This window comes from Falco peregrinus, chromosome 5, assembly GCF_023634155.1.
Source record: "Falco peregrinus isolate bFalPer1 chromosome 5, bFalPer1.pri, whole genome shotgun sequence".
Classification (NCBI taxonomy): domain Eukaryota; kingdom Metazoa; phylum Chordata; class Aves; order Falconiformes; family Falconidae; genus Falco; species Falco peregrinus.
This window is the reverse complement of record NC_073725.1, coordinates 114,546,018-114,573,488: the sequence shown is the minus strand read 5'-3', so window position 1 is coordinate 114,573,488 and position 27,471 is coordinate 114,546,018. Positions and strand designations below refer to the sequence as shown.

The following is a 27,471-nucleotide window of genomic DNA, read 5'->3' as shown; positions in this document are numbered from 1 at the left end:
TACTCCTCCGCTTCACCATCAGTAACTAGGGAGTCAAACAACCTTTCAGAGATGGTGATCAGGCATGGCCCAGGAATGCAAGATCGGAGATTATCTGGCACAGACAAAGATGCACAGACATGCCTCTGATTCTTACTGCAGAAAGCAACTCTCTTGTATAAATACTAAAAAAATGGAAACCGAGAAGAAGGAAAGAACCCATGTTATGAAGGGAAAAAAATAAATCATATCACAGCTTCCAAAAGGATTCAGGAAAAAAAGTGAAACTTTGGGGTTTTTTTTCCCTCCTCAGACACAATTCCTGTTAATTTCATGTCTGCTTCAGAAGATCAAAACCTTCACTCAAGAAAGAATTGATGTCTGTCTCAAGAAAGGTTTTGTGCCTACCACTGGTACTCTACCAATCTTTTATTTTTATTTTCTTTAAGTGTCAGGCTCCAGTTAACGTACAAGTCTTAGATCTGATCCAGGCCATCTCAATCATTTGCATATTGAATCTGCAGGTAGCCAGTTAGAGCATAACTCAAACAACAATAATTGTTCCTCTCCTGTATTCTCAAACGCCATATCCCCATGAGACCTAAATTTCTGGGAAGCTGAGGGAACCTAATAGTCCCATTACAAAAGGAGATTTGCCTCCATCTGTATTTAATGAGCTCTTGAAAACAAGTGCAAGTCAAAGACCATGCCTTCAAATTGGTAATCCAACCACAGTGCTAATCACAACACAATTTTAACCATGGTCTACCTTCCCCTTTATTTGCAACCTTGACAGTAACTCTAAATACATTAATTATTTTAACCCTTGTCTCACTGTAGGTGAGAAACAGCCAGCTAAAAACCATGTAGCAGAAGACAACTGAGAAGCGTGTAAGTCATCAGGACCATATTCAGCTTACCCACAGTGGAAACAGTAGATCCAGCTTCATCTAACACATCCACAGGTTCTGCCAGCTGCAACTGGATTTTAGGAACCACAGTCAGGATGGCTAGTACATCCAAAGCATAGCGTACTGTGTCATTCCTGGAAGACAACAACAGAAGGACTTCTTGGAGGTGTACATACAGAGTTGTCTCAATAACATAAAATAGCATTCAATCAATTTTACTCCAAAAAATAGGAGTAAATCAGTCAAATCTGATGTACTCTATGGTCCCTTTTGATTTTACAATGTTCCACTCAAAGGGCTGGTCTCCGCAGAAGGCAGTGCTCACATGCACAGCACTGCCTGCAGTTTGTCAACATTAATCCCACATGGCCCACAGGCTTCTAAAAGCACTGCAATTCTGTATTTATAAAAATAAGAATGTTAAGACATCCAGAAAAGCATTCTAAATTGAGCTTCCAAATCTAATCTAACTCTACATCCTAGTTGGGAAACACTGCTGCATAAAATACTCTGTCACTGGTCAAACAGGAAGATTTTCTGAAGTGAAGGGAAACTGTTTAGCAGTAAAACAGACAACTGTGATAGGGAAAAAGGCATCAACAGGCACCAGTTTAAGAGACACACAGGTGTGGGGAAGGTGATAAGGGCTGTTAAGTAGGAGGTGGGAGAGCAGACCAATGCAAGAAAAGGGGAAATGCTTGCAAGCCTGTATGGAAAAGTAGGAGTTAATCCAGGTAGCAATTAGGAAACAGCTGTAGATACTAAGAAACAGGAGAACAGAAACTACTCAGAGTGAAACCCGAGAGAGGGGGAGGGAGGCAGGGGATTGCAGAAGCAAAAACAGATTTCAAAGGCTTTCAAGTTCAGTTAGGCAAGGAGCTTTTGTAGAAAGCAGAAATAAGGTGGGAGTCCTGGTGACGATAATACTGCTGATGACAACTAGTTATAGCAGACAGTGACTCACCAGTGAACATATCTCTAGAGAGGACTACAGCTGCACTCTGGTGAGCAGATGGTTATTAGGATAAACAGAGGCTGGAACTTTGCACCCATCCTCCTTTTGCACTGGGGACAGGATCCTAATGGAATACCTATCAGAGCCTGGTGGCAGTTCCCTTTCTTTTGTAAGAGTAAGGGTGCTGCAGATTTTTTTGGGGTAGGGAGGTGGGGGGAAAAGGTGCCACAGAAAGATAACAGAGTATCACGGTACCTCCACAGCTTGTCTGCAGCCAAGACAAGGCAGAAACTTAAAAAGAGGCATCATAAGGTGAGTCCCTCTACCAGCAGGTTGAATTTAACAGCTAGTGGTGTAGTCTAGGCACATGAGCCTGAGCAATGCAGAGTAACAGTCCTCAGCATTTGTCCTCTCTCAAATGCTAGCTTGTTGCATATTCACACAACTCCTTTGCAGAGTTTTATCTGCTCAGTAAACTCTACTACCAACAAATCAATAAAGTCATACACCATGTCCTCCTCTCCTTGTCAGCACCCAAACAGACATTCCACCTCCTTCCAGGATTAAGGTATGTTTTGATTTCACCCTCTGCTTGAAGGTTTTCTAGCCTATCTCTGACAAAAAGGTAAACAAATTCTGAGACAGAAAGTGGCACAGAATTGTGATTAAGCTGTACTATAATGCTGATTTCTCAGAAACCAAAGGCCTGAGGCATTTTACATCTTCAGAAGTCTCATTACATCCATCCTTCTACCTCAAAACTTTAGTCCTGCTTTCCACAGTGTTAACTTTCAAAAGTACTGTGCAGCCACAGCACAGGCCCTAACAGCACTAACCAGTACATGCCTGTTTGAAATGCTATCAGAGAGGTAGAAAATATAGAAATGTAGTGTGCTGCCCAAGAGTCACAGCTTACTGCACTAAAATACAGTACTACAGCAAATAGCTCACCTTGCGTAGTACGTCTTCCAGTTGCATGCTATTGAAATGAGCTGAAGCATGAGCTGGACGCAAGACAATTTGAGAAAAACCTCTGCTGGCTCCCAGTAGAGCTGTGCTGGGCCATACTCAATCAGGAACTCCATCATCTCTACAATCTGCTCATGAGTATACGAACAGGCCTGCAGGGAAGTGAGTTGGAAGCAATAGAAAAAGTTCACAAGGGTTACAAACTTGCACATCACATCCTCCACTGTTGGGATTTAACTGAAAACCGCATCCACAAAGATTAAGTAATTTTTGTTTTACTCCCCAGCCACAAAAAAATACAGCAATTGTGACTGTAATATACAATAACAACCTTAAGAAAAATATCTTTTAAGTTTCTTTGCAGTCCTAGAAGGGGTTAGGCCAATTTAAGAAGAAGAAAAGTTACATTAAATTAAATTTCTATGCTGCTTTAAAGCTACTAATCTAAGTAGTCACTAGACCATCATCCAAAATAAGTTTCTGCTAAAATATTTTAAAAAGGCTGCAAAAATTATTCAGTTACAGTCTCTAAGTTCTGACTACAAAATACACTGAAGAAAAAGTAAATTCCTTACAAGCTTGCCTTTCAATAAATGGTTGTGTTTTTTTTAATTACACAAGGCAACAGCTTATACACATTTCTTTAGCTACTGAAAATAAGTGATTTTTGCAGAAGCAAAAAAAACCCCTTATGTTTCCTTTTTTCAGCTCTTCTAGAAAACCATCATAAAATAAACCAGAAACCACAGGTGAACGTGCTCCCTTAAAACAAGCAGCCATAAAATTCAAGTATTTTGGTTTGGTTTGTTTAAAAATACAAATTAAAAAAAAATAATTACTTTGCAGGGAGAAAGTAGGAAAAAAAAATCATGGCCAACACAAGAATCTCCCAGATCATTCCTAAAAACAATAGCTTCCAAAAGGCACATTTCAGTTGTCATTATCAAACTTATTTCCAAGTTTTTTGGCATTATGCCCTTTTCTGTACACACAGATTTTGTCCTTTCAGAGATTAAAAAGCATAGAAACACCCACAAGTACCAAAAATAACCTGCCTTTAACTTCAGTTTTTGCGAGATGGAAAGGGAACCACAGTAGATGAGTAGGAACCTCAATCTAATGTAGTTCAGTTGAACCTCAAAGGCTCTTCTGTATTTTTCTACTGCAGTGTCATTCCACAAGACAAGAAAAAAGTACAAATAAAAACCAACCCTATTTCTATACATTGCACACTGCCTAGTTATTCCACTCACTGGCTTCAAAGAACATCCACATATTCCTGCAGCTTGGATTCGCTTGAAAAATGCAACAACAATGTTAAAAGCTTGCAACATACTACTCACCTTGTAGGGGGGTTGCGGATGGACCAGAATGCCACCTTCAGTGCGCTGGAGTGACTGCTTCACCTGTTCAAGTTTGATAGCAAGGTGAGCCTCAAAGTATCTACGCAAGGCCATGCAGGTGTGTTTCCCAGTCTGGCGACTGGCAAAGATCTCATCATCACTCAAGAGGGCTCCTTGGTCTTCCAGGTTTAAGATCTCAAGAGTGCTTATCTTCAGAAAGAGGTTGGGTCAGGGAAAAGGGAAAAAAAGTTTCATTAGCTCACTTTTCAGGAAAAAAAGCACCTACAATTCTCAGCTGCACTTGCACTAAACTCAAACTTGCTTTGCTACACAAGACATACAAGCACAAGACATACAAGCACGCTGAGAGATGACAAAAACTGTGTGAACAGAAAAGGCTGTCTGCATGGATAAATAGTAAGTCTAAAAAGAACCACTCCCCCCCTTCCCTATCTATGAAGAAAGAAATCCACAAGTTAGAGCGTTGATCTGGAGGCAGCGTATTGCCTAATACTATTAGGCATTATATTACACAACACGAAGGATGCTTACACCCTGCAGCGCTGATGTCCCCGAGTCAGATATAACCCAAACTATTAGGACTGCACAGCAATACCATGCAGACATACCAGCTTTTGTACATTAACGGTATAATTTGTGCTCATAAGGTTCTGTGGTTACCACAGCACACACACAGTTGTACCCCTCCTGGAACAAGGCTGGAATTATCTGCACCCAAAAGAGTGCATGACAATATTACACATGTATGTGGAATGGAGAGAAACATCTGAACTACCACTAAGCCACCACTGTTTAAGTACTGCTTAACCCAGGAGTTGCACCACAAAGCTCGCAAAGGGTAGCAAGTCTCTGCATAATAATCTTAACAATAAGAAAAATAATAAAGATAAAGGGATCCACATGTACATTGCTTAGAAAACTCACCCCACCTCTTAGTTCCCAAGAGACAGAGGAGGGAAAAAACCCAGAGCAGAAATCAAACAAAAGAATAGAATTCTCCACAGTTGCACTATAAAGGGTGCAAAACCTGACACTAAAACCCTGTTCACCACATAAAACTACAAGCCTTACCAAGTTAACCAGACGGCGAAGGCCATCGTGCCTGTCAAAGAGCTCCAGGACAGCACGGAAGGAGAAGCAAATGGAGAAGAACATGGTTGCATGGCAGCAGCCTGAGGCATGGGAGCACTCCATTAGCCATAATGTGTAGTTTACGACATCTGAAAGCACATTATGGGGGTGCATGCACACCTAGAAAGCAAAAGAACATTCTTGAGAAGGACTTCAGACAAATTACTGAAGAGAGTTTGTCCAAGGAGAATGAGGGTTCCTTGAGGGGCAACAGACAAAGGACAAATATCAGTTACTCCCAGTTTGACCCATGACATCTGAGACATGAAAAAAAAAAGTGCCATTTCCAGAACAGTGAAAGAAAGCCCCTGTAGGCTAATAAAGGCTATGATGCAGCAATGTAGGACTAGCAACTGGCCCATTCCCAGACGTAAACACAATAAATACAGCAGTCTTAGTGTAGTATAATTCCAGAGAGTCCTTCTCCACACCACTTCAAGGTATCCAAAGAATGCTATGCTAGAGGCACAGAAGGAACAGAAGTTACCACTGGAAAAAAAAACAAAAATTCTTCTCAGTGTAGCAGTATCATACACTATGTTGAAGTTCTAGCAAACTGGGAGCACTGAAGTCTAGGGGGATTGTAGGGACCATCAAATGCAAATCTGAAGTTTGACTTTATCTGGAAATAAGACAACTGAGCTTGTCTTTTTCTTTTCTCAAACCCTGCCTCTGAGACGTACAGACCATGTGCTCAAAACTGCACTTTTGCATGTATTTGTTAACTTCTAACAATAAGGAACTTGAACCCTCTGCCAGGGTCAGCACCAAGAGGAACAGCATAGAGAGCTGAAGCACTGGCACCAACTATATGCTAAGTCAGCAGATTTTTTTCATCTCTTCTCTGCTGGTGTCAGGCACGCTGAGAATACAGTGCTACCAGCTCCAGCCTTGCTTCCACCCCAAGACCTGAGGCTTGGCATAGACTAAGTGACAAGGGACTGCCCCTTGAAACATGCTCTACCTGGAATTTGTAGATACTGAGGATAACATCTGGCAGATGAGACAATGTCACTGTAAAACAGCTGCATGGTTTTACAACACGGCCTGAGGATGTCAAGCAGAAGGAATCCTCATGCAGCACCCTGCCACAGCTTTTGGATTTCCTTTTGGACAACCATGCAAGCAGCAAGTGGAATTAGGGGGAAAAGCAAAAAAGCCGAAGGAAGGGGGAAAAGCAAAGACAGAAGGGGAAAAGGGAGCGTAGAGAGTTCAGAGAAACACCAAAGCAGATCATATGCAGCCAGGGTTGGTCTTTCTGACACAATTGGCAAAAAGAAATGGAAGAAATTTTATTCCTAGCTTCACCTTCCTTGACCTCATAAGAGAGGTAATACAAGGCACAGACAGTCCTGTTCAGCCATGATTATCAAAAGGTTTTTGAACTCGCTCATACAAATGCCTACAGAATCCACATGGATACAGCCTTAAACAACTACTACCAGTCCAGCCTCTACATGCTTAGGAGTGGTTAAGCATGTTAAATCACAATACACATTCAGACAGCATCAAAAACTAGGAAAGAATAAGCAGATATGTACAGTTACTAGTTAAACTACTTCAAAGTTAAAATTAAACTCCTACTAGACAATGCCAGGGACAAGCCAGGAGTCAAAAGCCATCATTCAAAGCAGAGTAGAATTAGAAGGCTTAAGGCTACAGCACTGCAGTTGCTTTGAACGAATCTAAAGAGCAGGATGCTCCCATATGCCAGTACTAATGCTACTAAAAAGAAAGCTAACTCCATCCCAGCCCAAACCAGGACAAAGCTGAAAGTTCATCTTTTTTTTTTCTTGGCACAGTAGCAATTTTAGAGTAAACTAAATCAGTTTGTACATCTGGCTCAGCACACAAGTGCTTGCTTCCAGTAAACAAAACAAACAAAAAAAAAAATATAGGAACACTGTTTGAAGTGCCCGGGAAACTGAAAGAGTGGACTGCCATACCAACCAGCCTGAAGAAATGCTTGCTGGAAAAACACTACTTGAGAGGAGGAGGATTTCTTTTAAAAAAAAATATTCTATGCTAAAATATGAGGTGAGGAACTCTGCCTTCATTACCAGCTGTTTTAACATTTGTAAACTCAGGCCACAAAGAACCCTTAGCATCATTTAATTTGATTTTCCAAACAATGCAGTCCAGAACTGCATTGGTCTTCTGCTGCACTCTAACACCACCACAGAAGTTTCTCTGCTGTCTGGAATCTGGCTGAGGTGCTGAGTACCACTGAAGCTATCCACACTGGGCCTGTGCACAGAAAAAACAAGCTCAGGTATAGCAGTCCATTGGAACGGGTGGGAAAGGAAAGACATTTTTTTGAGGGAACGACGGAATAACAGGATGAAAAGGATGATGGAAGTATTGAGACAATGCTAACAAGACAGAGGTCTTCAGTTAACTCCCTAGGAACTAAAATTCGCACCCTTGAACCAAAACACTCAAATACACCAGTATTCATATACTTCCTATTGCCTCTGCACATATCAGTCTTCTATATAAACTTGCTTTTCAGTTTAGGAGGTGTTTATTGACTGTTTGAACACAAGCAGAAACACTTAAGAAATTATGGGAATCACTGCAGTTACAGTAAAAGAAAGCTTCTTACCCTCTCCATGGCATCTTGATTGTAGGACAAATAATATAAGCACATGGAGACCCCTGTTGCTGCCATGGAAGGACGAGGAATCTCCAGCAACTTTTGCACTCCTCCATGAGCAACAAACTCCGTTGCAAACTTGTTGTGCAGCAGCAATGATGCCAAATGCTAAGGAAGGATAAAAGCAGATTAGACTGGAATTCTTCAAACTATCATCAAATCCATCCCCTAACCCGCAGAAAAACAGATGGCAGAAAAAAAAAATCCTCAAGTGCTCCCCTAACTTGTCCACTTTATTCCCAACTCCCAGAATGCAGTATTTATCCCAAGGACAAAAGCAAAAAAAGGCACTAGCACTTTGTTTTACACATCTTGCAAAAGAAATACAAGAAAAGCAGAGCAACTCAGAATTTATCCAACAGACCACCTTAAGTCTTCCTATTCTTTTCATGTTAATTCACTTTCTATTATCAACAAGAAATACTTAAATTTGCATTCACGCTTTGTATATGCCATATTGCTGTCAAAAAGAATTTTACAAGATGAAGTTTAAAGGCTATTATTAAAATGGAAGTCTGCAGCTGCACTGAAGTTTGCTACACTCTATATTGCCAACACCTCAAGAAAAACCTTAAGTACCAACTGAGGTAACCTACACCTTTTGTAGGAACACACTGCTCTATGGAAATAAACACTCAGACAAATGAAAATGAAACAGAAAGTAACACTGGAAGATCAGAGGCAGAGAAGTTACTGTGAAAGAGCGAATGCACGCACATAAAAATGTAACTTCTGCTGCTGCACTGCAGGTTTGGCTTCAATAAGGTAATTTCCTGTGGTTTTGTACCTTGGCAAGGTAACCTTAAGACTACTCACGCAAAACTACTATATTTCAAACATTCAGCTCAGAAATGCCATGCTGGGGCTTCTGAGAGTAAGATGCTTACGCTTCTCACCCCTCACAAATGTCCCTCGAGATGACAGGTAGCAGAACAACCCAGGAATGCCATCTAAGGGCAGCAGGAGAACAAGCATTTGACAGAAAAAGGGATTTTTCTTATGTACTTCCTATATGATTAAGATCTTTTTATCCCCTCCCCCCTTTTTCTTATTTTATGTAACTAAGAGTTATAAAAACAAAACTGCAACGTATTCAAGTTGAGTGAAAGCCAATTCCAATCCCAGGGAATGCTGCAAGATACGTGAGCCAAAAGAAGGTAAGCATTTGCCTTCGACACATGCAGCGACATATTCAATGATTTTACAATGTTTATGGTATGTTTCATGCATCATGAAAGTAATTTACCTTAAGGGCTTCAAAAGTGAGCAGCACATCGTTGGTTCGCTTCAAATCGATGTAGTACATCATTAGCTCCCTTGATCCCAGTTGCATAAAGATGGGTAGTAGCTGCGAAAAATAGAAATGGAAGACTAGCTGAATGTTTCACAGAAAATACAAGGTCTGTTTTGGTTTTTACTCTCTCAAACCCCCAGTTTTCCCCTATTAGCAGATACCTGTTATGAGAGGTCAGTGATAACCAGCTCCATCCATAGGAAGCAATAAAGGTTAACAGACCTCTTGTAATGCATCTGCTGACTGCAGCAAGGTGCATGACAGCTGCCACACTGAAATCTTAAGACTCTCCTTCAAGTGCAGCTATGGCAAGTCACACAGATACCACCCTGGCGATAGGTTCCACTTTCCATCTGTGCAAAGACAACTACCCAACAACTAAACAGAAAAAACAGGACAGCAGGGCAACAAACTAAAACCCTTTGCATAATTCTTTGCGTAACAGCTTTATAGTTTATTCCTATTTTTATATGCTATTCTTGCTGGCATATGAAGTGATCCAGTCAGCATGCAGGGTATTAAGGGGATAATTGTTCCGTTGGCTCTCACAGAAGCAAGGAACACACACTATGTATATGACAAAGCAAAACTGTGTTGATTTTTTCTATTTCAAATTAAGTTAAACCACCTTAAAAAAGATTAGGCAGAGATAAAGATGGCCTGCAGACCTATGCTAACTTCAGTTATATGGTTAAAAAAAAAGAAAAAGGAAGCACCTAGTAAATTTGACACTGCCCAACTACTTTGTCCACATAAGTAACAACAGCTCTCAAAAGCATCTGCAGAACATGGGCACTGCCATTTCTCATCAGAACAACTGCAGAGGTTACACAAACCACTTCATTTAGAATTTCAAGTTCATTATTTCCTCAGACTTTCAATTGTGTAAGTCTCTCACATCCTCCAGAAGAAACAGGAAAAATGTCTCCATTTCAAAGTGACTTGCCCTCTGTCATGTAAACAATCACCAACAGAAACCAGCAATAAAATTCTTAGTGCCATGCTCCAACTACTAGACCACACACCTGCTAGGTTCAGGTTTGCGTATTACCTACCGAGTAATACTCAAACTAACGACTTCATCAATCTGAAAGTCATCAACAACTCAGGAAAGGTTATTGATCTTAATCATACCAGGAAACATCAGAGCGCGGTAACAACAGTTCTGCAAGTTTTTCCCCAAATACCACTCAGTTTTGTCAGGACAAATTCAAGTTCAAATTCAAGCACAGAGTGCTTCCTCCCACCTTCATATGCTCACCTCTTGGTATTCCCCTAAGGGAGTCAGGTATTGAAGAATCAGCCTCTGCTCTATGGCCGGAGTCAAAGGGTAAAGTGTGTAATTAGTGCCAATCACCCACGGGGACATTTCTGACCAGCTGCTGTTGGACAGTTCAACAAACATCCGCTCTGGTTCTGAAGCGGAGAAGCCCAGCTTCTGCTTAGCTTTCCGGAAGCCGTCTCTCTCATGCTGTTTCCCTGATTTGCTTTTTCTCAGTCCCCCATCATCTAGCTTTGTAGCAGAGTTTACTCTGCTACTGGTCTTGTGACTTGAATCAAGATGAAAGGAGATATCCATATCAGCAGAAACCTCCTCTTGCTCTCCATCTACTGCCATCTCCCCATAATCCATATCCACAGCCTCTTCATCTAGAGGCAGCAGAGGATCCGATGGCACTTTCCGAGGACTAGGACGCTTGTTTTCTTGTTTTGTAGTCATTTCAGTAACTTGTAACTCTCGTAGCCGTCGAAGCACCAAAGCTACCTGTTTCAGAAAAGAAGCACGCATGAGAACACACTTCCTGCTTCCATCATGCAACTCACATCAGCCGTATTTTTTGTTCTTATCATACAACCAACTCCACAGCATAAAGTGTCAAGTGTGGTGTGGCATACATTTGCCCAGAGGAATAATGATTCCAAAGTGAATAAGAGAACTCCAATCCTTTTTACTACAGCTACTTTCATCTAAAATACCAGCACCTGGTTTGAAAGAAGAAAGTGCTTTGAAAGCCATTAAGAGCAGATGAGCTATATTGGTGCTAGCAGAACCACATACCAACTTGCACCATCTTTCCATCATCTCTGCCCAGCCTAGAATAAAAGCAACATTCCCTTTCAAAGCAGCAGCTCTGATAAATCGCAGTTCCACAAAACCTAAGGTCACACTTTCATTTTTAAAGGCCTTAACTGAGCAAGAATTAGAATTCACCTGTGCTTCAACACATAGTACCGTGCCCTGGGAGACAAATTTGCCTATCCTATGTTCTCCCAAAAGTCATCTCAATTGCTGATAATCATACAGGATCAACACTGCACTGATGAAAGGTTTAGTATAGAAGTTAATAGAATTTCATATTAAGTTGTCCCTATGTTGATTTACCTTTCATTTTAAAATCCCTGTCCAGTATGTAAATCGTAACATGCAACAGTTACAGATGTAAAGCTTCCGAAAATTTTTAAGGAAGCTATGAATGAGTCCCATCAAAAAGTACAGTATTTGCCTTCTTATGTTTCCAGTGGCATTTTTAACACAACTGGTATAACAGAGTAATCAGGCTGCATGTACCAACCTCACCAAATGCATGGTCAGGAAAAGATGGAAAGCATGAGCTACTGACTCTTACAGATATTACTACAACCACTGTAAGACCCATATATTAACTCAAGAATGTAAGCTTCCCAGAAATGGGAAAAAAAAAAAAAAAAAAAAAGGTATCTGCCCTCTAAAAAAGGAAAAGTGATTGACAGATCATTACCAATTGCGAGTTCTCATCCCTGTAATTTGCAGCAATATCTTGGTTTTCCATAGCTCCTCCTAACAGCCCCGTTGCATACGTCCTTAGTGGCTGATCAGCTTCTCGTGCCCACTTAAATAGATTTTCAACTATGCCTTCCTAGAATGAAGAAAATAAGAAAGCAATTCCAACAGTTGTATTTAATTTTTAACTTCTCAGTTACAGTGAAAGCATCTGTTGGTAACAATTCTCCCTATCTCTAGTAACAACCAGGCTAGACTTCCTACCCATCATGTAATGAATCATAAATATCTGAAACCAAAAAAAGAAATAAATCTAACGTTTTAAGCTGCATAAAACTGTTCCTAGGATTCAGATACTTGAAACTAGGATTCGCACACCTGCACAGGTCTTCTGAAGTGGCCAGTCAACCTACTGCCTAGGAAGTAGCAAAACACTACAGGTGAATTGATTTGTTGAAATAAAACAAGCCCAAGCTCCTGTTCCACTAATATACATCTCCAGCAATTTAACAGAACTCAAAGAAGCTGTGTTGAACTTACACCAAGTAGAACAGAACTTGGCTAAATTTCTCACATTTCGCTAAAAGCTTACTAGGGCTAAATTGAAAAAAGTCACTTAAATATGCAAGCTACATGATGCTAGAGGAACTCTTTAATGACAACTCATCAAGCAAAAGAACAATTCTCATCTTAGTCAAAAATGGATAACGTTTGGAGAAGAGAGCAAGTGTATCAATCCATACATATGAAAAACAATGTTAAATATGGTTAGTATTTTTAACAGTAACAAAATCAGCAGTGTTTGAACACAGTCTGTCAGGCAACTTTTAACAAGGCCAGATATGTGTAATTAAAAAGTAAAACAGTCAACTAAAAAGACAATGGTTTAGAATTCAAGATTCAATTTTTCCTCCAAATCATTACTGGATTTTGAAACATCATACAACAACAGATCATTGTTGTGACAGCAATGTCGCACATAATTTCAATCACAGGTATAATACAAAAGATCAGTTAAAAGTAATAATGAATAAACATATGTCTCAATGAGAACTCTCAGCTTACAGATTCTTAAAGAGTTGCCTGTTATACATTCAAAGAAAACTGCATTATTATTTAAATGCTCTTATGTCCCTTAAAAAAACAAAACAAAACACTTGTAAGATGTAAACCACCTCAGACAGCAGAGGGCTCCTTTATGATGGAACAGTGCCCTCCTCAAATGGCTCTGTCAGCTCCCCTAAGCTGCACAAAGAAACCCAATGTGCTGTAACAGAGTTCCATATATACTCGTCAAAAAAAAAAAAAAAAAAAGTCTTCAAGTGCAAAACAATTTCAAAATTTAATTTAAATTTAAAGAAACATTACTCTCTGAAAAAAGCTATATCCTCCACAAATGGAGAGCTACTATTTTAGTTTTCATTTTTTTGGATCCAAGTCTCACAGCCTTAGTCTCTGGACTGATCAAAAAGATCTCAAATTAAATTCAATCCTTCACAGAAGCAGCACATTATTCTTTCCTTTTCTCATGCTTTAGAGTTCATATCCATATTTCCAGAGGTAAAGAAATCAATTTACAACTTTTATATAAAGCACTACCTGATTTCCTAACTTCAGAAAAACATTAATTTTTACTGACAATGAAACTATGGCTCAGGAGTGAAATCTACTTTCTCCTCACTTTCAACACAGAAAACCACACTTGTCAACATACAGAAGTCCGATTCGGCTGTCCATCACAGTTCCAGATAATCCCTGCAAAGCACGTGGATTTTATACTGCTTAGTTAAAGTATGACTTGCTTATCACTCAGCTCTAATCGTGCTGTCACTCTGCTGTAGCTGGGGATTACTGGGCAAGACTCCTACAGCAAGTTGTCACATTCTATACAGCCTGCTCCACTCACATGCCTATATAGTAACAATTCAAATTTCAACATTTCCCAAAACATTACATTAAGTTCCAGCTCCTCTGACTCAGTCCCGTTACACCTTAAAAGCTGTGAAACACCCAAGATTTCATCAGCTGAACAAGCCAAGACCAAAAAGCCCCAAACCATTAGTAAGACTGAATATATTGTGTCCCAGAGACAGGATTTCAATATGGCTTTTTACTGGTTTCTCCTATGGCAAGAACTGCTGTACATAATACACCAAACTTCAAATCAAGCCTTAGTACAGATGATACCTTTTCCTGAAAGACAACAGCTGTTTCCAGTCCCGGCATGATATCCAGAAGAAGTCGGCAGGCAGCAGTGTTTAATGGAGGTTCTCTGCTCGTCATCACATAAGCATTCACTAGCTAGAGAAGATCAGGAACAGCATTGGTCTGAAATTAACTCTGACCCAAACCAGTGCAGTGAAAACCTTACAACTCCCACAGCAGAAAAATGATAAAGGAATGTCATACGCAAGCCCTGGATCTCAAGATGACTAGCCTTTCACCTGCTCCCTTCAGTGCCTCAGAAGCTGAAACTACTTCTCAGAGAAACAGCATTTCCCTCTGATCTGCTGTTCACTGACTAAACATCATCTTGAACTGATTTGTAAAGACAAATGCCTAAAAACAAACTGCAGTTCGATAACAATATAAACATAATAGCTAAAAAAAATTTCACATAAAAAATTGCACACTTATAAATGGCACCTGTCTTTACTTATTGCTTGCTGTTTAAGACAAAGCTACGTGCGAGCAACCTGTCAGAATCCTTACAGCAATGTGTACCAATGCAGGTGCTTGCAGGGACGTGAGAGTAACAAAAATTCTAGCTATTAACTCATGTTAGAGTATAGCAATGCAAGAGGAAAGCCAGATCTTTGCCTCCCAACTCTCTGCCTGAGTCTTCTACAGCTGACATACTCCTCTGCATCTACAGGCATTCCAGCACTTCCAAGTATTCAAAGACAAGGCATTGGAATTAATGATATTAATTTCCATTACAGAAAATAATTATGCTTTTAAACTTGTATTAGAGGAGCTACATTTTCTTTAGAGAGACTGATAAACCTTAAGAAGAACTGATTCAATTGTTACTACACACATTCCAGCACTCCTGAACAGCTCATGAACTCTCCCCTTCCTTGAGTCACTTTAACAGTGGCAAATGAGTTGCACTTAAACTCTTCTTAAAAAACACCACTATGGAAGAGATAGTCCCGACAACAGTAAAATAAATACTAAGTAAGTACTGAGGTTGACCAGCAGAGTAAACAAAAAACATAAGAAGGTGTCAGGAATTGACAGATACAGTTCCCAGAGCAAACCTACCGCATTCATGAAATCATCATTCTTGAAAAGTATTCTCAGTAAGTGGCCAAGCATGCACTCTGGGTCCGCTCGACCTGTGGGAGAAACAGGAAAAGATTATCTACTTACCTCAAGATGTCATGACTAATACTGAACTGCTTATCTTCCAATCAACTGTGGAATACTCTAGTTAGCAGGACCTTTCTCAGAACGAAAATTACTGAAGAAATTATATGACTTAACATTTTTTCTAGTAGATATAACCTCCCTGGAATGCCTACTAGTCAAAGCACAACATGTTTTAGCAGTCCGATAGTATCGAACTGTCAATTTTTGTAGACAGTGAAGATGTAGATGCCAGGGAAACTGTTCCAGTAAATTGGAAATAAATGACCTCCAAAAAAAAAAAAAAAACCAAACAAAAAAAACAATTCTAAGAATAACAAGATAAAAAGCATCAGTGACTGCATTTAACTATTCCAAAGCACTGCACTTACCAAACAGCAAATTCAAGATAATCTGGGACAGACTGTCTTCTCTGTCCATTTAACACTTACTACTTCACATTAACTACAACTTGTTAACATGCTCATACCCTTATGTCATAAATCAGCCTCTAAAACACTCTTCCAAAACTCCACACAGGGTCTCAAATTCTTGCAGCAAACATCAAAACAGCCAGATATCAGCCCTACAGAGCACAATTAACCAGCGCAAAAGCAGTATCAGACTTTGATCAGCAGTGGGCACGCTGAGGCTAAGAACTGTTTTCTCTTCAATATGAATTACCAGGTACCCATTGTGACAGAGCTGGTGCTGCCAAAACCACTCAGGACACCTTACCTGGGTGTCGGTCATCAAACGGGTCTGGATCCCCTTTGCGGTACTCTTCAGTCTCTTTCTCAATTAGCTCGGACATTCTGCAGAAGGAACAACATCAGATGAGCAGAATTCACCATCTTCTCCTAGTGCACAGCTCCTCACAATAGCCTATCTGTCAAAGTACTACAGAACAGTTCAGTAACTTTCATTTGAACAATATCCAGTGCCACTAGAGGGTTTCACACTGTTCATAACAGAGGAGTGAGAAGCGAGACTTGCCTCTAGTATCTCACGCCCCCCACTGTGCTCCAAAACACGCTGAACCCACAACAACATCCCAGTGATGACAGGCATGACACTCTGGAGGGGCCAACACCTTTTATTTACTCATGATAAGAGTCCCGGTGATGTTCTACAACATGTACTGTAGAGAACTAGAGCAAATAAAGGGCTTGAGTAGTACTTCTCACCATCACATAGCCCTTCTTTTGCAGCAGAGTAAGTCCTGAAGAGGTGACTTAGTCCTCCTTCCTATTCAGCCTGTGCAGGGGCAGCTGCTCAAACTGCCTACACATTTTTCTGTTATTCTTGAATATGAAATTTTAATTATTTGTGTAACATTAAAAATATTTAATATTTAATAGTGTTGTGCAATCTCTATTCAACTTATCCCTTCAGCTTCATCAAAGCTCAACTTTTTAATATGCGTCAGTTACTGCACTGGCTAAGACAAGAAGCTCAGCCAGCCCCCTATTCACAGACCTTCAAAATGCGTTAAATGTTCCTCTGTATCAGAAAAAAACAACGAAGGTAGTTTTGACCACGCCTTCCCCTAAACTGAGAAGCAGCTTCAGCAGACACAAGAAATCCTACGCTCTAATTCATTTAGAATGAGCAGTAAGGGAATGAATTACTGTCTTTATTTAAACAAAATCAGCAAGAGGGAGATTATCTTATGGTCAAGGAATAAATAATTCCATACTCACACACTGCCTTTCTCCATGAAGTTTTATAGCAGAAATATATGCAGTCTGAGGTGAAAGAGAGTGCAGCATTCAAAGAACATCAGCAAATTAAATCTTATTTCCTTGGTATAAAACCTTACCCCCTCCCCTCTACTGAGGTCTACAATGGGGTGCAGAATGTGAGCACAGCATTTTAAAACAAGGTCTTAACACCTCAGGGTAGCAATCCAGGCGGAGTTTATTACAGACGAGGGGAAAAAACTGCTGGAAGGCAGCACGAATCCCTAAAAAAATATTTCATTTCTGCAGGGGACTTCTCTTACAGAATGTCACTGACTTCAACTCCACTCCTGTAACTTTCCAGAAAATATCCTGTGTTCCCAGGGACAATCAGAGGCAAAAAATGTCCTTGGTCCTGCCTCAGTGAACTACACTGACTTGCAGGTATGGCAGAGGATGATGTTACGAAGCCCACCCAGATTGTAGGAAAAGCAAATTAGCTTATCAGAAATGAGTAGAGAACTTTCCTGCTTGTCTCTGATCTGACAATTATCTTTCAGCAAAGTGTTTATCCTGTGGGGTTCTAATATTTACTTTTAGTAAGCCTGAATGTGGACAGATGCAAATTGTGTCCCTTGCTAACAGGTGGCACAGCTTGAGCTCTCATGAATTTCTGGCAAAAGCAAGTTACTTGAATACCCCACTGCCCGCTTCTCATTTTTCTCCGTGAGAACCAATAGCTTGAGGGGTGCCTGCTGACAGACAACTAGGACAAACAGGGAGTTGAGAAGCTGTACCCTAGACTTGTCAGGTCTTTCTAGGTGACAATCAGCATTTTGATTATGTGCCAGAAAGGACAGATGAGCAGCATGGAGAGTGACCATAATATTCTCATCAGTCCATCCTGTTTAGATAGGCAGCCAAACAGCATGCCAGCTGAAGCTGCCGAGTGATTTCAGGGATGACAACATTATCACAGCCTAGATGAAACAGGCAGGTGAATCACCAATTATGGGTTGACAATTAGTCACAACTGTCAGACCAAAATAAAAAAGCACTGTCTCTTTAAATTTACTTTCAAAAAGAATAAAAATAATCAAGCTTGCTTACAATACCCTTCTTTTAACTAACATGTACAAAGGTGATTTGTGAAGTCACTTGTATGAATCTATCTAGACCAACAGCTTTGTCAATTCTCAGTTGAAGCAACAGGAGTCAAACAGCTAACGAAGCTCATGGCTGCCTCATAACACAGGCACGTGGTTCGCAGGGCTTTAGCAAAAAACAACTCACAGAAACACTGAACTTTTATTCAGGTTTTAAGATTTCCTTTGTTCAGTTGGCGCTACACTGGTTCTCTAGCCACTTCAGTGTTTGCTGACAAGATCTAGGTTTTACATGGGAGTAGGGGTCCTCTCCCCTCACTTCTTACTGATTTCTCTTTACAACTGCCTTTGCAATCATCTTTGGAAAGTTAGTCAGATCCTCATTTTCACTTCCACAAACTGAGCTCACCTTGGCAGTAAGGAAGGAAGGGGCAGTGGTATACATAAAAGCGTGTCAACTTTGCAAGACTCCCAATGATCTAGATGGTATAATGTAAAGCCATCCTAGTATTGCTCTATGCCATCATTTGGCATTAATGACCAACCTAAACCTTTACAACAGACTGCAACAGCGTACGATGCCCTGGGATCCCATACCACAACATGCTTGCTTTGTGGAAAGCTGTGTGTACGCTGTTAAGCTGCTGATTTATTCCCTTTATGACAAAGGCTCTTGGGATGCAGTGAAGGATCTGACTCCCAGGATTTGCTAGAACAGTTGAACACGACTTGCATCCAGACTATGAACTAATGCTCTTGCAATATTATTTCAATTTACAGTATTTTTGAAAACCATATATATTAAGTATCTGTTGTTTGCTGACACTTTCCAAGCGATTTTTTCAATCGTACCTTCTGACACTCCAGAGTTTGTAAATTCAGAAAACTAGCTTATTTGGAAGTGACAATTCAGCTGCAGCCTGTAAGTCACACTGTTCTTGTCCTATTACTGTTGAAACACTCACTACTGCACTCTCACATAGGCTGCCTCGGCATCACATTTAACAGACTCCCAGTCCACACAGGGAAGTTTTCTTCCGTTTAGCTCAGAAAGTGGAAGGAAGTAGAAAAATGTCACTCACCAACAAGCATGACCGCAGCTTCCTCTGCCTTAAGTTTAAAACAAAATGCAAGGGCATTACTGCACCTCAGGGCATCAGCTAACGCAAGGTCCAGTTGGTGAGGATTCCTAGTATCTCTTCCAGCAAATTCTTTTAAATCTAAAACCCCCTACTCCAAACAGGCATATGACTTACTTGACACTTGAAGCCCTGTAAATCCAACTTCTGCCAGAGCCAGTAGAGTCCCCTTGCTATCTAGCTTACAAAAATTGCTATTACCTCCACTAAAGCCAAAACACCCAAGCTTTCACCATCTATAACCACTCTGCCTGCTGCACAGAAACCTTTGAGAACCTAAAGAGAGTTATCAGACTTGTCTGGGCATAAATAACATATGGAACTCAGGGAGCTGATGGGGACCAGTAAGTGCCAGACTGCTATAAACACAAGAAAAGACATGTTTAATTCAGATGTCTTTAAATTTCTTAGAATATAGTAAATGTCTGCTGTTTACGCCTGTGAGAAAAGGCCTTGAAACAGCACATTTCCTTGAAGACATGAATCAGACAATATGCAAAGATACACAAAAAAAGGTCTCGTGATTTTCAAGAGACCTATTCATTTTCAGGTGTTTAGGACTGGCTTTCTGCTGCTCATCTCCCTCTTCTGTGCTACAATTTCTAACACGTAGTAAGAACAGCAAGACAAGTTGTACCCACTAGGTGAGGCATGGCACAGACCTGTGCAAAGAAGTTCCACTGGATTCCTGTTACTTCCACCCAGTACCAGCTCAGAATCTGTGCACAGACTCATCTGACCCAACAATGCAGAGCAGTGCATTACAGACACCTGGATTGCTCTTAACATACAAGCATGGTTAAGTCCTGCACACACAAGACAGCCAGCGGGTCTGCCAGCAGTGGCACGAGAAGGAATTTGGTGGAATTTCTGTGAATCTCACATTAAAGCAAGAGTATTATCAGTTTACCCAAGAAAGGCCTGGCTTGTGAAACCACAAATGCAATTGATAATTCAAATGTTTCTCCTGTAATAGAAGGTGTCTTATAATTAATGGTGTTACTAGTACCTACACACCTCCTAAAAATAATGTATCAGTCCAAGGAATATTTTCCACACACATACAACACAATACCAGTCAATCAACATCCAGTTTTTAAAATCAAGTTTTAAAATTTTAAACATGCCCTATGAGCCTCAATAAAGTCTTCTCAGTATAATCCCCTTGATTCATCCAAGGAGCTGCTCTCATCCTTTCATTTAATCTGACCAACACTACTACAATCACAAACCCCACACCACCACTCTGACGGAACAACATTCTCACAGCTTTTGATGTTGATCAACATTTTACAAGCTTCAGGTGAAGATACCAAAGTTATTTAAACTATTATAATGATACCTCTGACTACTGTAATTTCAGAGAATTAAACTCAAGTCTTAGAGACCGTCTGTGTAAGACCTTTGCAATATAAATTTCTTACAAAAAATTGTATTTATTTAAATACCACACTTGTAGTTCAACTTCCGGACCAAGAAAACTAATTACCAACAGGTAATCAGGTATATAAAAATATCAAGCCAAAACACAGTAAAAGCTGCTGTCATGTAACTTCAGGTATTTAGGAATTTATTTAATAGATCTTACCTGGTAAGAATAGGAACCATGTCTTGCCCGCTGCCATGTTCTTTCTCCCATTGCTCAAGCAAAGCAGTGAGCTCAGCCTTGGAGTCCACATGCCCAGATCCTGAAGTCATGGCTTAGCCTAAGGCAGAGGTAACAATCAAGAAAAAAAAAAAAAGGAAGAAAGAAAAAAAAAAAAGGCAGAAAAATGAGAAGGAAATCCTACACGGTTTTACTATATTCACTGAAGTAATCCCAATCAAAGATTACAAGTCATTTGGAAGAGGCAAGTAAACACCCAGCAACAAGGAATGAGAAAAAAAAGATTAAGTGACAGAATACTGCTGAACTTCACTTTCAAAAGTTGGAAAGTTCTTTTTGGTCCTTTGCGCCTGAAGAATAAAGAACATGCACACACTTTGAACACAAGTCTTAACTGGTGTATGAGAACCCTGACCGTGATGGCAAGTATGCACACCAAACCACAAGTGTCTTCGGTACTGAAGCTTTTTAAAACTATCAATTCCACAAGCCAGACCCAAGTTAGTCCTTTGCTGTTGCTCAGGGATTTACTCGAGAAACAACAAAGCTAGGGCAGCAAGATTACGATCAGTGTTGTTATTCCAGTTTAGCACCCTCCAGACATCAGTGAAAGTGCCAAGAATCATATGCCAAGAAGGCAGAAGGCAGAGGCGGCACTGAGCAGCTGTGGGCAGCAGCAGGAGCACCAGAGTGGCAGCTGGGGGGTTGCCACATCACTACTTGTTCAAGTTTTCCAAGAACAGTCAGTGGCTCTAGTAAAAAGGAAGAACGATCACAGGAGAGACCGCTGGAGCAGTTACTTCAGGTTTATCGACCTTTTACTTGCAAGACTGCAGCTGACTGCTTTACCTTCCCATCTTCAAAAGTGAGAACCTACAGTACCAAGTGACTTGTTACGGTACCGTTCAATGGAGGGAACTATCACTCTAGATTCTGCTTAAGCCTCTAAGTTTCCAGGTGTCATTTTTTTGTCAGTCTGATAAAAATCTACTAGAAATATTGACAGACCAAACTAGAACAAAAGCTGTCTCAAAACACTGCCATGCCCTCAGTTAGTTTCCAATCTGACAGACTGCGATTGCCGTGAAGAGCTGTAACTTCTGGAGAAAGGAACACCCAATCCTAATTTAAAAACTGACATTGTATTGGAGATGAGGGGCAGATAACACAGCAGAAGAAATCCTTTCATGTCCAAAAACACATTAAAATTTCCAGCATTTAATTAGCCATAACATGGCCAATATCCATCTTCTATGAAATTAAATATCCATTTGTCATAACTGACCCAGAGAAACAACTTTCCAAAACAACGTTAAATACAGATACGTTTCAAACAGTGACATACACATCAACTCCTGAAATACGTATTTGAACCAGTTAAGTGACAGACTGTAAAAGGAGCCGTAAAGTCAACACAGGTCATATAAGCCCAAGTTCATTCTGAAAAACGTCACCACGTTTAATTGAGTGTTAGATACCTCTAACTGGTTTAAAACCTTTTCTCACTCAGGGAATGGATGAACAACCCTACAGATCTACCTCCTGTCTCACAGGTGCTTCTGAATTTAAAGTATCACGACTGGTTAGTTAAATGGGAAACAAGAAATGAAGATTACCTGGCTGAAGATGAAACTGGCAGAAACTGCGTGAAAAATCGTCACCGAAAGACTGGAAAAATAAACCTGTGACTACAAGACACCCAGTCTGAAGAACACTATTTTGATAAGTACTGTATGAAGTGAGCATATGCTAACAAAAAACCCACCTAAGCATAAAGAAAGATGATGTTTCCTAAATGACAAGTAATTATGATTTTATCTAAAGCATTCATTATTCATTCATCACAGAACTAGACTGAGAAATCTGATGCAAATGCATAAATCGCTTTTGAAAAGAAGCACTACCTAAATGCAGGCAACAAAACATAATGAGACTGTACACACACACCCCCCAAAACATCTTTGAAAGGGAAAACTATTCCGAGCTCAAAAAGCTCCCTTCCCTTTTTCATTAACTGAATAACATTTGCCAGCAGCACTTCTGAGCTTTTAAATATCACAGATAAACATACAGACAAATCTACTCTCAGCCTCAGAACTCAAGTGCTGTAACGGTATCTGCACTCAACCGTTTTGGATGCCTCCACCTTTGTTCTACACCAAGGGATACAGAAAAAAAGTGCCTTGTGACCCCAGAGGTTGCGTAAGGCCTGTAACAGGCCCTCCTACAACCTGAAAAATAGCTTATTTCCCCTAACAACCCTTAACTACTCCAGCCAGAAAACAGGAAAGGTCCAGCAATACCTACAACAGGTCAGCAAAGCTCCAGCTAGGAAGACCAGAGGAACTGCTCACATTGCCCTCTGGGACACCCAGCGCTACACCATAACCAAGTGAAAATAGAAACATCCCAGTATTCCAGGTTTTAGGGACAGCTACCTCACTTAAAAGTGCATTACGGGTGTGCTGACACACAACTATCTTCCCAAAATAAAACTTTAAAATGCCACCTTTTCTATAAGTACACAGCAATGAATGTAAATGCCTCACTAAAGCATCTCATCTATTCCGGCAGGCTTATCCCTCCCAGCCTATTCAAATAAATTTGACTATTCTAGATGACACCACAAAGAGCAGCAACAACAAAAATTACCTCAGAAGCATCTGCTTCCCCAGTTCTCATATTAATGCATGTTAGCAGTATAATATATATGTGGATGGAATGTTAAGGCAGGAGAATGACTTTTTAAATACAAGAACCAAGGCAATTCCTACTGTGCTCGCTTTTTTCAAGAATTCCATCTTAAACTGAAGATTTCTGCAGAAAGGACAAGAGCATAAACAGTATGAATTAAACTGTCAGAAATATACCCAGCCTGCTGGAGAGGAAGGCCTGTGAGAGCAACTCTGACTTTCATTATATCCCTTGGACAAGCTGGCGAACAAATTACATCTTAAATTGCTCTCCAGAAACTAGCAGAACTAGGAGCAGCTGTCTCATTGTGGATTTAAATCCATGGGGGGTTAATTTTTTTTTTAATAAGTTCTGAAAATCATGGCCTACTATGGATTTCAATTAGAATCTCTAATAAGCTAAGAAGTGGGATTTTTTTTTTTGCAAATGCCACTATTGTCAAAATTTCATCACCGAAAGAACTGATATTAACCAAACATGAAGCACTTACTCAAAGGACTTGACTCTGAAAGACAAATATTTACAACCTTAATTATGACTCGCTGTGAACACTCCCACTGAAAATCCACACATGCACGTTTCAGCACATAGTACTGCTTCAATATTAAACACTACTTATACTCCAACATCACAGCAAAGGCTTTGTGCGCATTTTACTCTTCTGAACTTAGATGTAAAAATTTGACAGAAAAGGGAAACCCAAAGAAGTATTCAGACACAGATATCTAGAACTACTCTCACACTTTTTAAATCTCAGGCACCTTAGTGCTGGAGGCACCTTAGTCAAGACACCGCTGAACAGCGAAGAAATGTAAATCCCACTGACCTCAAACTGCAAACCTTGAGGAGCGCCGTACAGTTCAAGCAGTTCAGCTTCACCCTTTTGTTCCTCAACATACCTGAGCGTCAGACGGACTGCAACACTACTCCAGGTCATTCACCTACTGATTTTGTGTTGTGTTCATGAAAAGGATTATGAGGTTCTGAACACACTGACCTCAGTACAGACATGCATTTTCAAGTATGAAACCTCTTACGTGAAAATAAATCTATTTGTAAAATCTGAAAACCAGTATTTTGGTTATTTGGGAAACAAACACAAAATCCATACCTTAGCAATTTAAATGGAAAATGAAAGAGCCACATAACAAAAACAAAAATCCTACCTTAGGAAAAAAAAATCAGTTTTAGTTAACTTTGTAGAAAGATTGCACATTTAAATTCATATGCAGACCAAAATTACAAGAGGATTTGTACATCCACATGTACAGCCAACCCAAATTCTAACAACTACATTCTGACCTAGCTTAAATAATCAAATTTCATACCATTCCTATGCATGATTCTAAGTATAACTAAGGACACAATATAGATGAGAAACGTAACACTGTAAGGAAAAGCTAAGAACTTAAGTTGGAATGCAGTTAAATACATAGCAAGCTGAGCAACACATCTGTATGTTCTTCCATATTTATGTTTTCACATGAGGAATTCCCTACTTTAAAAAAAATGAAAAAAAAATCTTCCTCTCATCACAATTATTCTTTAAACGGATGAGATACCAGACAGCTATTTGCCTAAACCTGTTGAGTTTGAAGTACCCAGGCCAAAGTTAATGCTGAAGCGTAATGAACTGTCAGCGCTCAAGTTCACTTGTGGAATAAAGCACGCCACAAACTAACAAAATCTTCACAATCTAAAGAGCACAAAATCATGTTTTGGCATCGCACACAAGGGCAGCTCTGAAGGGATTCCTCATCTGCTCAACTTCCCACTTCAACACCTAACAGGACTCCAATGCGGCCGTTACAACAGAACGTTGCTTTCAATATTTGTTTTAAAATGTAGCATTTTTTATGGTTCTAGTATGTTTATGACCACGGAAAAACCACGAAGTCACTTAGTTTCCTGGAATTTCTGCTTTTACTAAACAAACCTGGCAGTACACACCGATCTGCCAAGACAAGCACAGAAAACAGGAACAGCCTTCTGCTGCTACAAACGACGGCCCAACAGCCGCCCAACAGGACCCAGCGCTCCCGCTCTAACGGCGGCTCCCGGCACGGCTGGGGAGCCGAGGGCCGCGCACCCGGCGGGGCGGGACGGGGCAGGCCCGGCCGGTGACAGCTCGCACAGCCTCCGCGGCCTGCGGGAGCGGGCGGCCCGCCGGCGCCCAGCGGGGAACGACCGGCACGGGCCGTTCCAACCGAAGGTTTAAAGGTGCGCCGAGGGGGCGGGGGCCCCGGCCGGAGAGCCTCCCTCCCCGGCGGCGCCCCGGCGCGCAGGGAGAGCCCCGGCGGGGGGGGCGGGCCGGCCGCCGGAGGCCCGAGGCGGGCGAGGCCGGCGCGGCTGCAGGCCCGCCCCCCCCCACCGGGAGGCTGACAGGCCGCGGGGGGGGGGGGGGCGGGGGGGGAAGGCGGCGCAGCGCCTCACCGGGTGCCGGCCGCCGCTCGGCCGAGGGGCGCTTCGGGGGGCGCCCCCTAGCGTGGGGGCGGGCCGCGCAGGCCAACCCGCCCCGCTCAGCCCCCCCGCCCCGCTCAGCCCCCCCCGCCCCGGCGGCTCCCTCAGCCAGGGCCTGAGGCGACCGCCTCGCCCTGCCCGGCGCGGAGGCCGCGGCCGCCAACCGGCCCTGCCCGGGCGGCCCTGCCCTGCCCGGCCCGGGGGAAGCGCGTTGGCTGCGCGGCCCGGGCCGGCCCGCCCGGCACCCCGTACCTGCCCGATGCCCCGCTGGGTCGCCGCCGCTGGCCCCGGCCCCTGCGCTCGGCCCCGCACACCCCGCGGCGGCCGCGATTGCTATGGCGGGCACACACTTTGCGCGTCACCACGCTGGGGGCCGCGTCACAGCGCGCGAGGAGGCGTCGCGAGCAGGCGTCGCGAGCCGCGGGCATGGAACGGGGGGGAGGGGCGGCAGGGGCCTCGCGCTCGGCCTCCCGGGAAACAGAGTCCGCGCGCCACGAGCCCTCCGCGCGTGCGCCCGCCGGGAAGAGCCGCCGCGGGGGACGCCGGGAGTTGTAGTTCCCGGCGGGCGCCGCCATCGCGCCGCCCCGCCCGGCCGGGGGAAGGGGCCGTCCCCTGCGCTCTGTCCCGGCCGCCACCGAGAGGCAGCGAGCGGCAGGCCGCCGCCCCCCCGCGCCGCCTGTCCCGCGGCGGGGCCCGCAGCGCGCCCAGCGGACGGCGGGGAGATGCGCTGGGGCGGGCGCGCCTGCCCCGCTGCCCCCCGGAGCCTGCGACGGCTCCGCGGGACATGACCGTCAGCATCCCCGCTCCCGCTCCAGAAGCGGCCGTTCTGGCCGTGGAAGCTGAAGCCCGCGGCAGTGCTGAGCGCCCGCCTCCGCCTCTGCCCTGCGCCGTGCCCGGCAGCAGGGAGCGGCGGCCGGACCGAAGCCTTGCTCAGGCGCTCCCGGGCCTCAGGAGAGGCTCCTCTTCCCACATCCCTTCCTCCCGGCTGCCGGAGTTCGTCCTCAGCCCGGTCCTGTCCCCTGACACTCCCAGGAGAAGCTAACCACAGCGAGGGGGGCGGGTGCAGAGAAACCCTTCAGCATCGCTAGCCCCATCCTCGTTTGCTTTCTGCGTGCGAAGACCTCCATTCCTCTGGGACGTTTTTTTTTCCCTGTCTGTTGGCTCCATGGAGCAGCCCAGCTCTTTGGAAGGCACTGCACGCTTTAACAGCAGCAGTAAGTTGTTATTTTGCACTGCCCCTTGCCCCTGGCATATTAAGTTACCCATGAAGCAGATCCATGCACCCTCAGCAAGGTTAGCGCTTCTGAGGGGGAGGAGGACCTGGAAGGGTACACTTCTCACCCATGCCCTCGTGGCTCCTTGAAGGATCAAAGGTATCAGAGCTGCCTGCAGCGTCATTATCCAGGCAAGAGC

General features: G+C 42.5%; 1 protein-coding gene across 4 annotated transcripts in view; it reads right to left on the bottom strand.

The window, feature by feature from the left end:
* DCAF1 (DDB1 and CUL4 associated factor 1) overlaps positions 1–26,519 on the bottom strand; it is a 53,918-nt gene extending 27,399 nt beyond the window's left edge. For 3 of the 4 annotated variants that reach the window (XR_008747511.1, XM_055806355.1, XM_055806356.1), the window contains exons 1-13: positions 26,311–26,454; positions 20,887–21,004; positions 16,110–16,186; positions 15,288–15,361; positions 14,208–14,321; positions 12,019–12,156; positions 10,521–11,024; positions 9,212–9,313; positions 7,915–8,073; positions 5,250–5,429; positions 4,158–4,367; positions 2,797–2,966; positions 900–1,024 (exon numbers count right to left, since the gene is read on the bottom strand). Coding sequence is in view for 3 of the 4 variants with exons in the window: in XM_055806355.1 (XP_055662330.1) it covers positions 900–1,024; positions 2,797–2,966; positions 4,158–4,367; positions 5,250–5,429; positions 7,915–8,073; positions 9,212–9,313; positions 10,521–11,024; positions 12,019–12,156; positions 14,208–14,321; positions 15,288–15,361; positions 16,110–16,186; positions 20,887–20,996 (1,963 nt within the window). In the remaining variant the exon portion in view is untranslated. Of the gene's footprint in view, positions 1–899; positions 1,025–2,796; positions 2,967–4,157; positions 4,368–5,249; positions 5,430–7,914; positions 8,074–9,211; positions 9,314–10,520; positions 11,025–12,018; positions 12,157–14,207; positions 14,322–15,287; positions 15,362–16,109; positions 16,187–20,886; positions 21,005–26,310 lie in introns of all 4 variants that reach the window. The other variant, XM_055806353.1, reaches the window with a different exon arrangement.
* Positions 26,520–27,471: the final 952 nt, after the last annotated feature.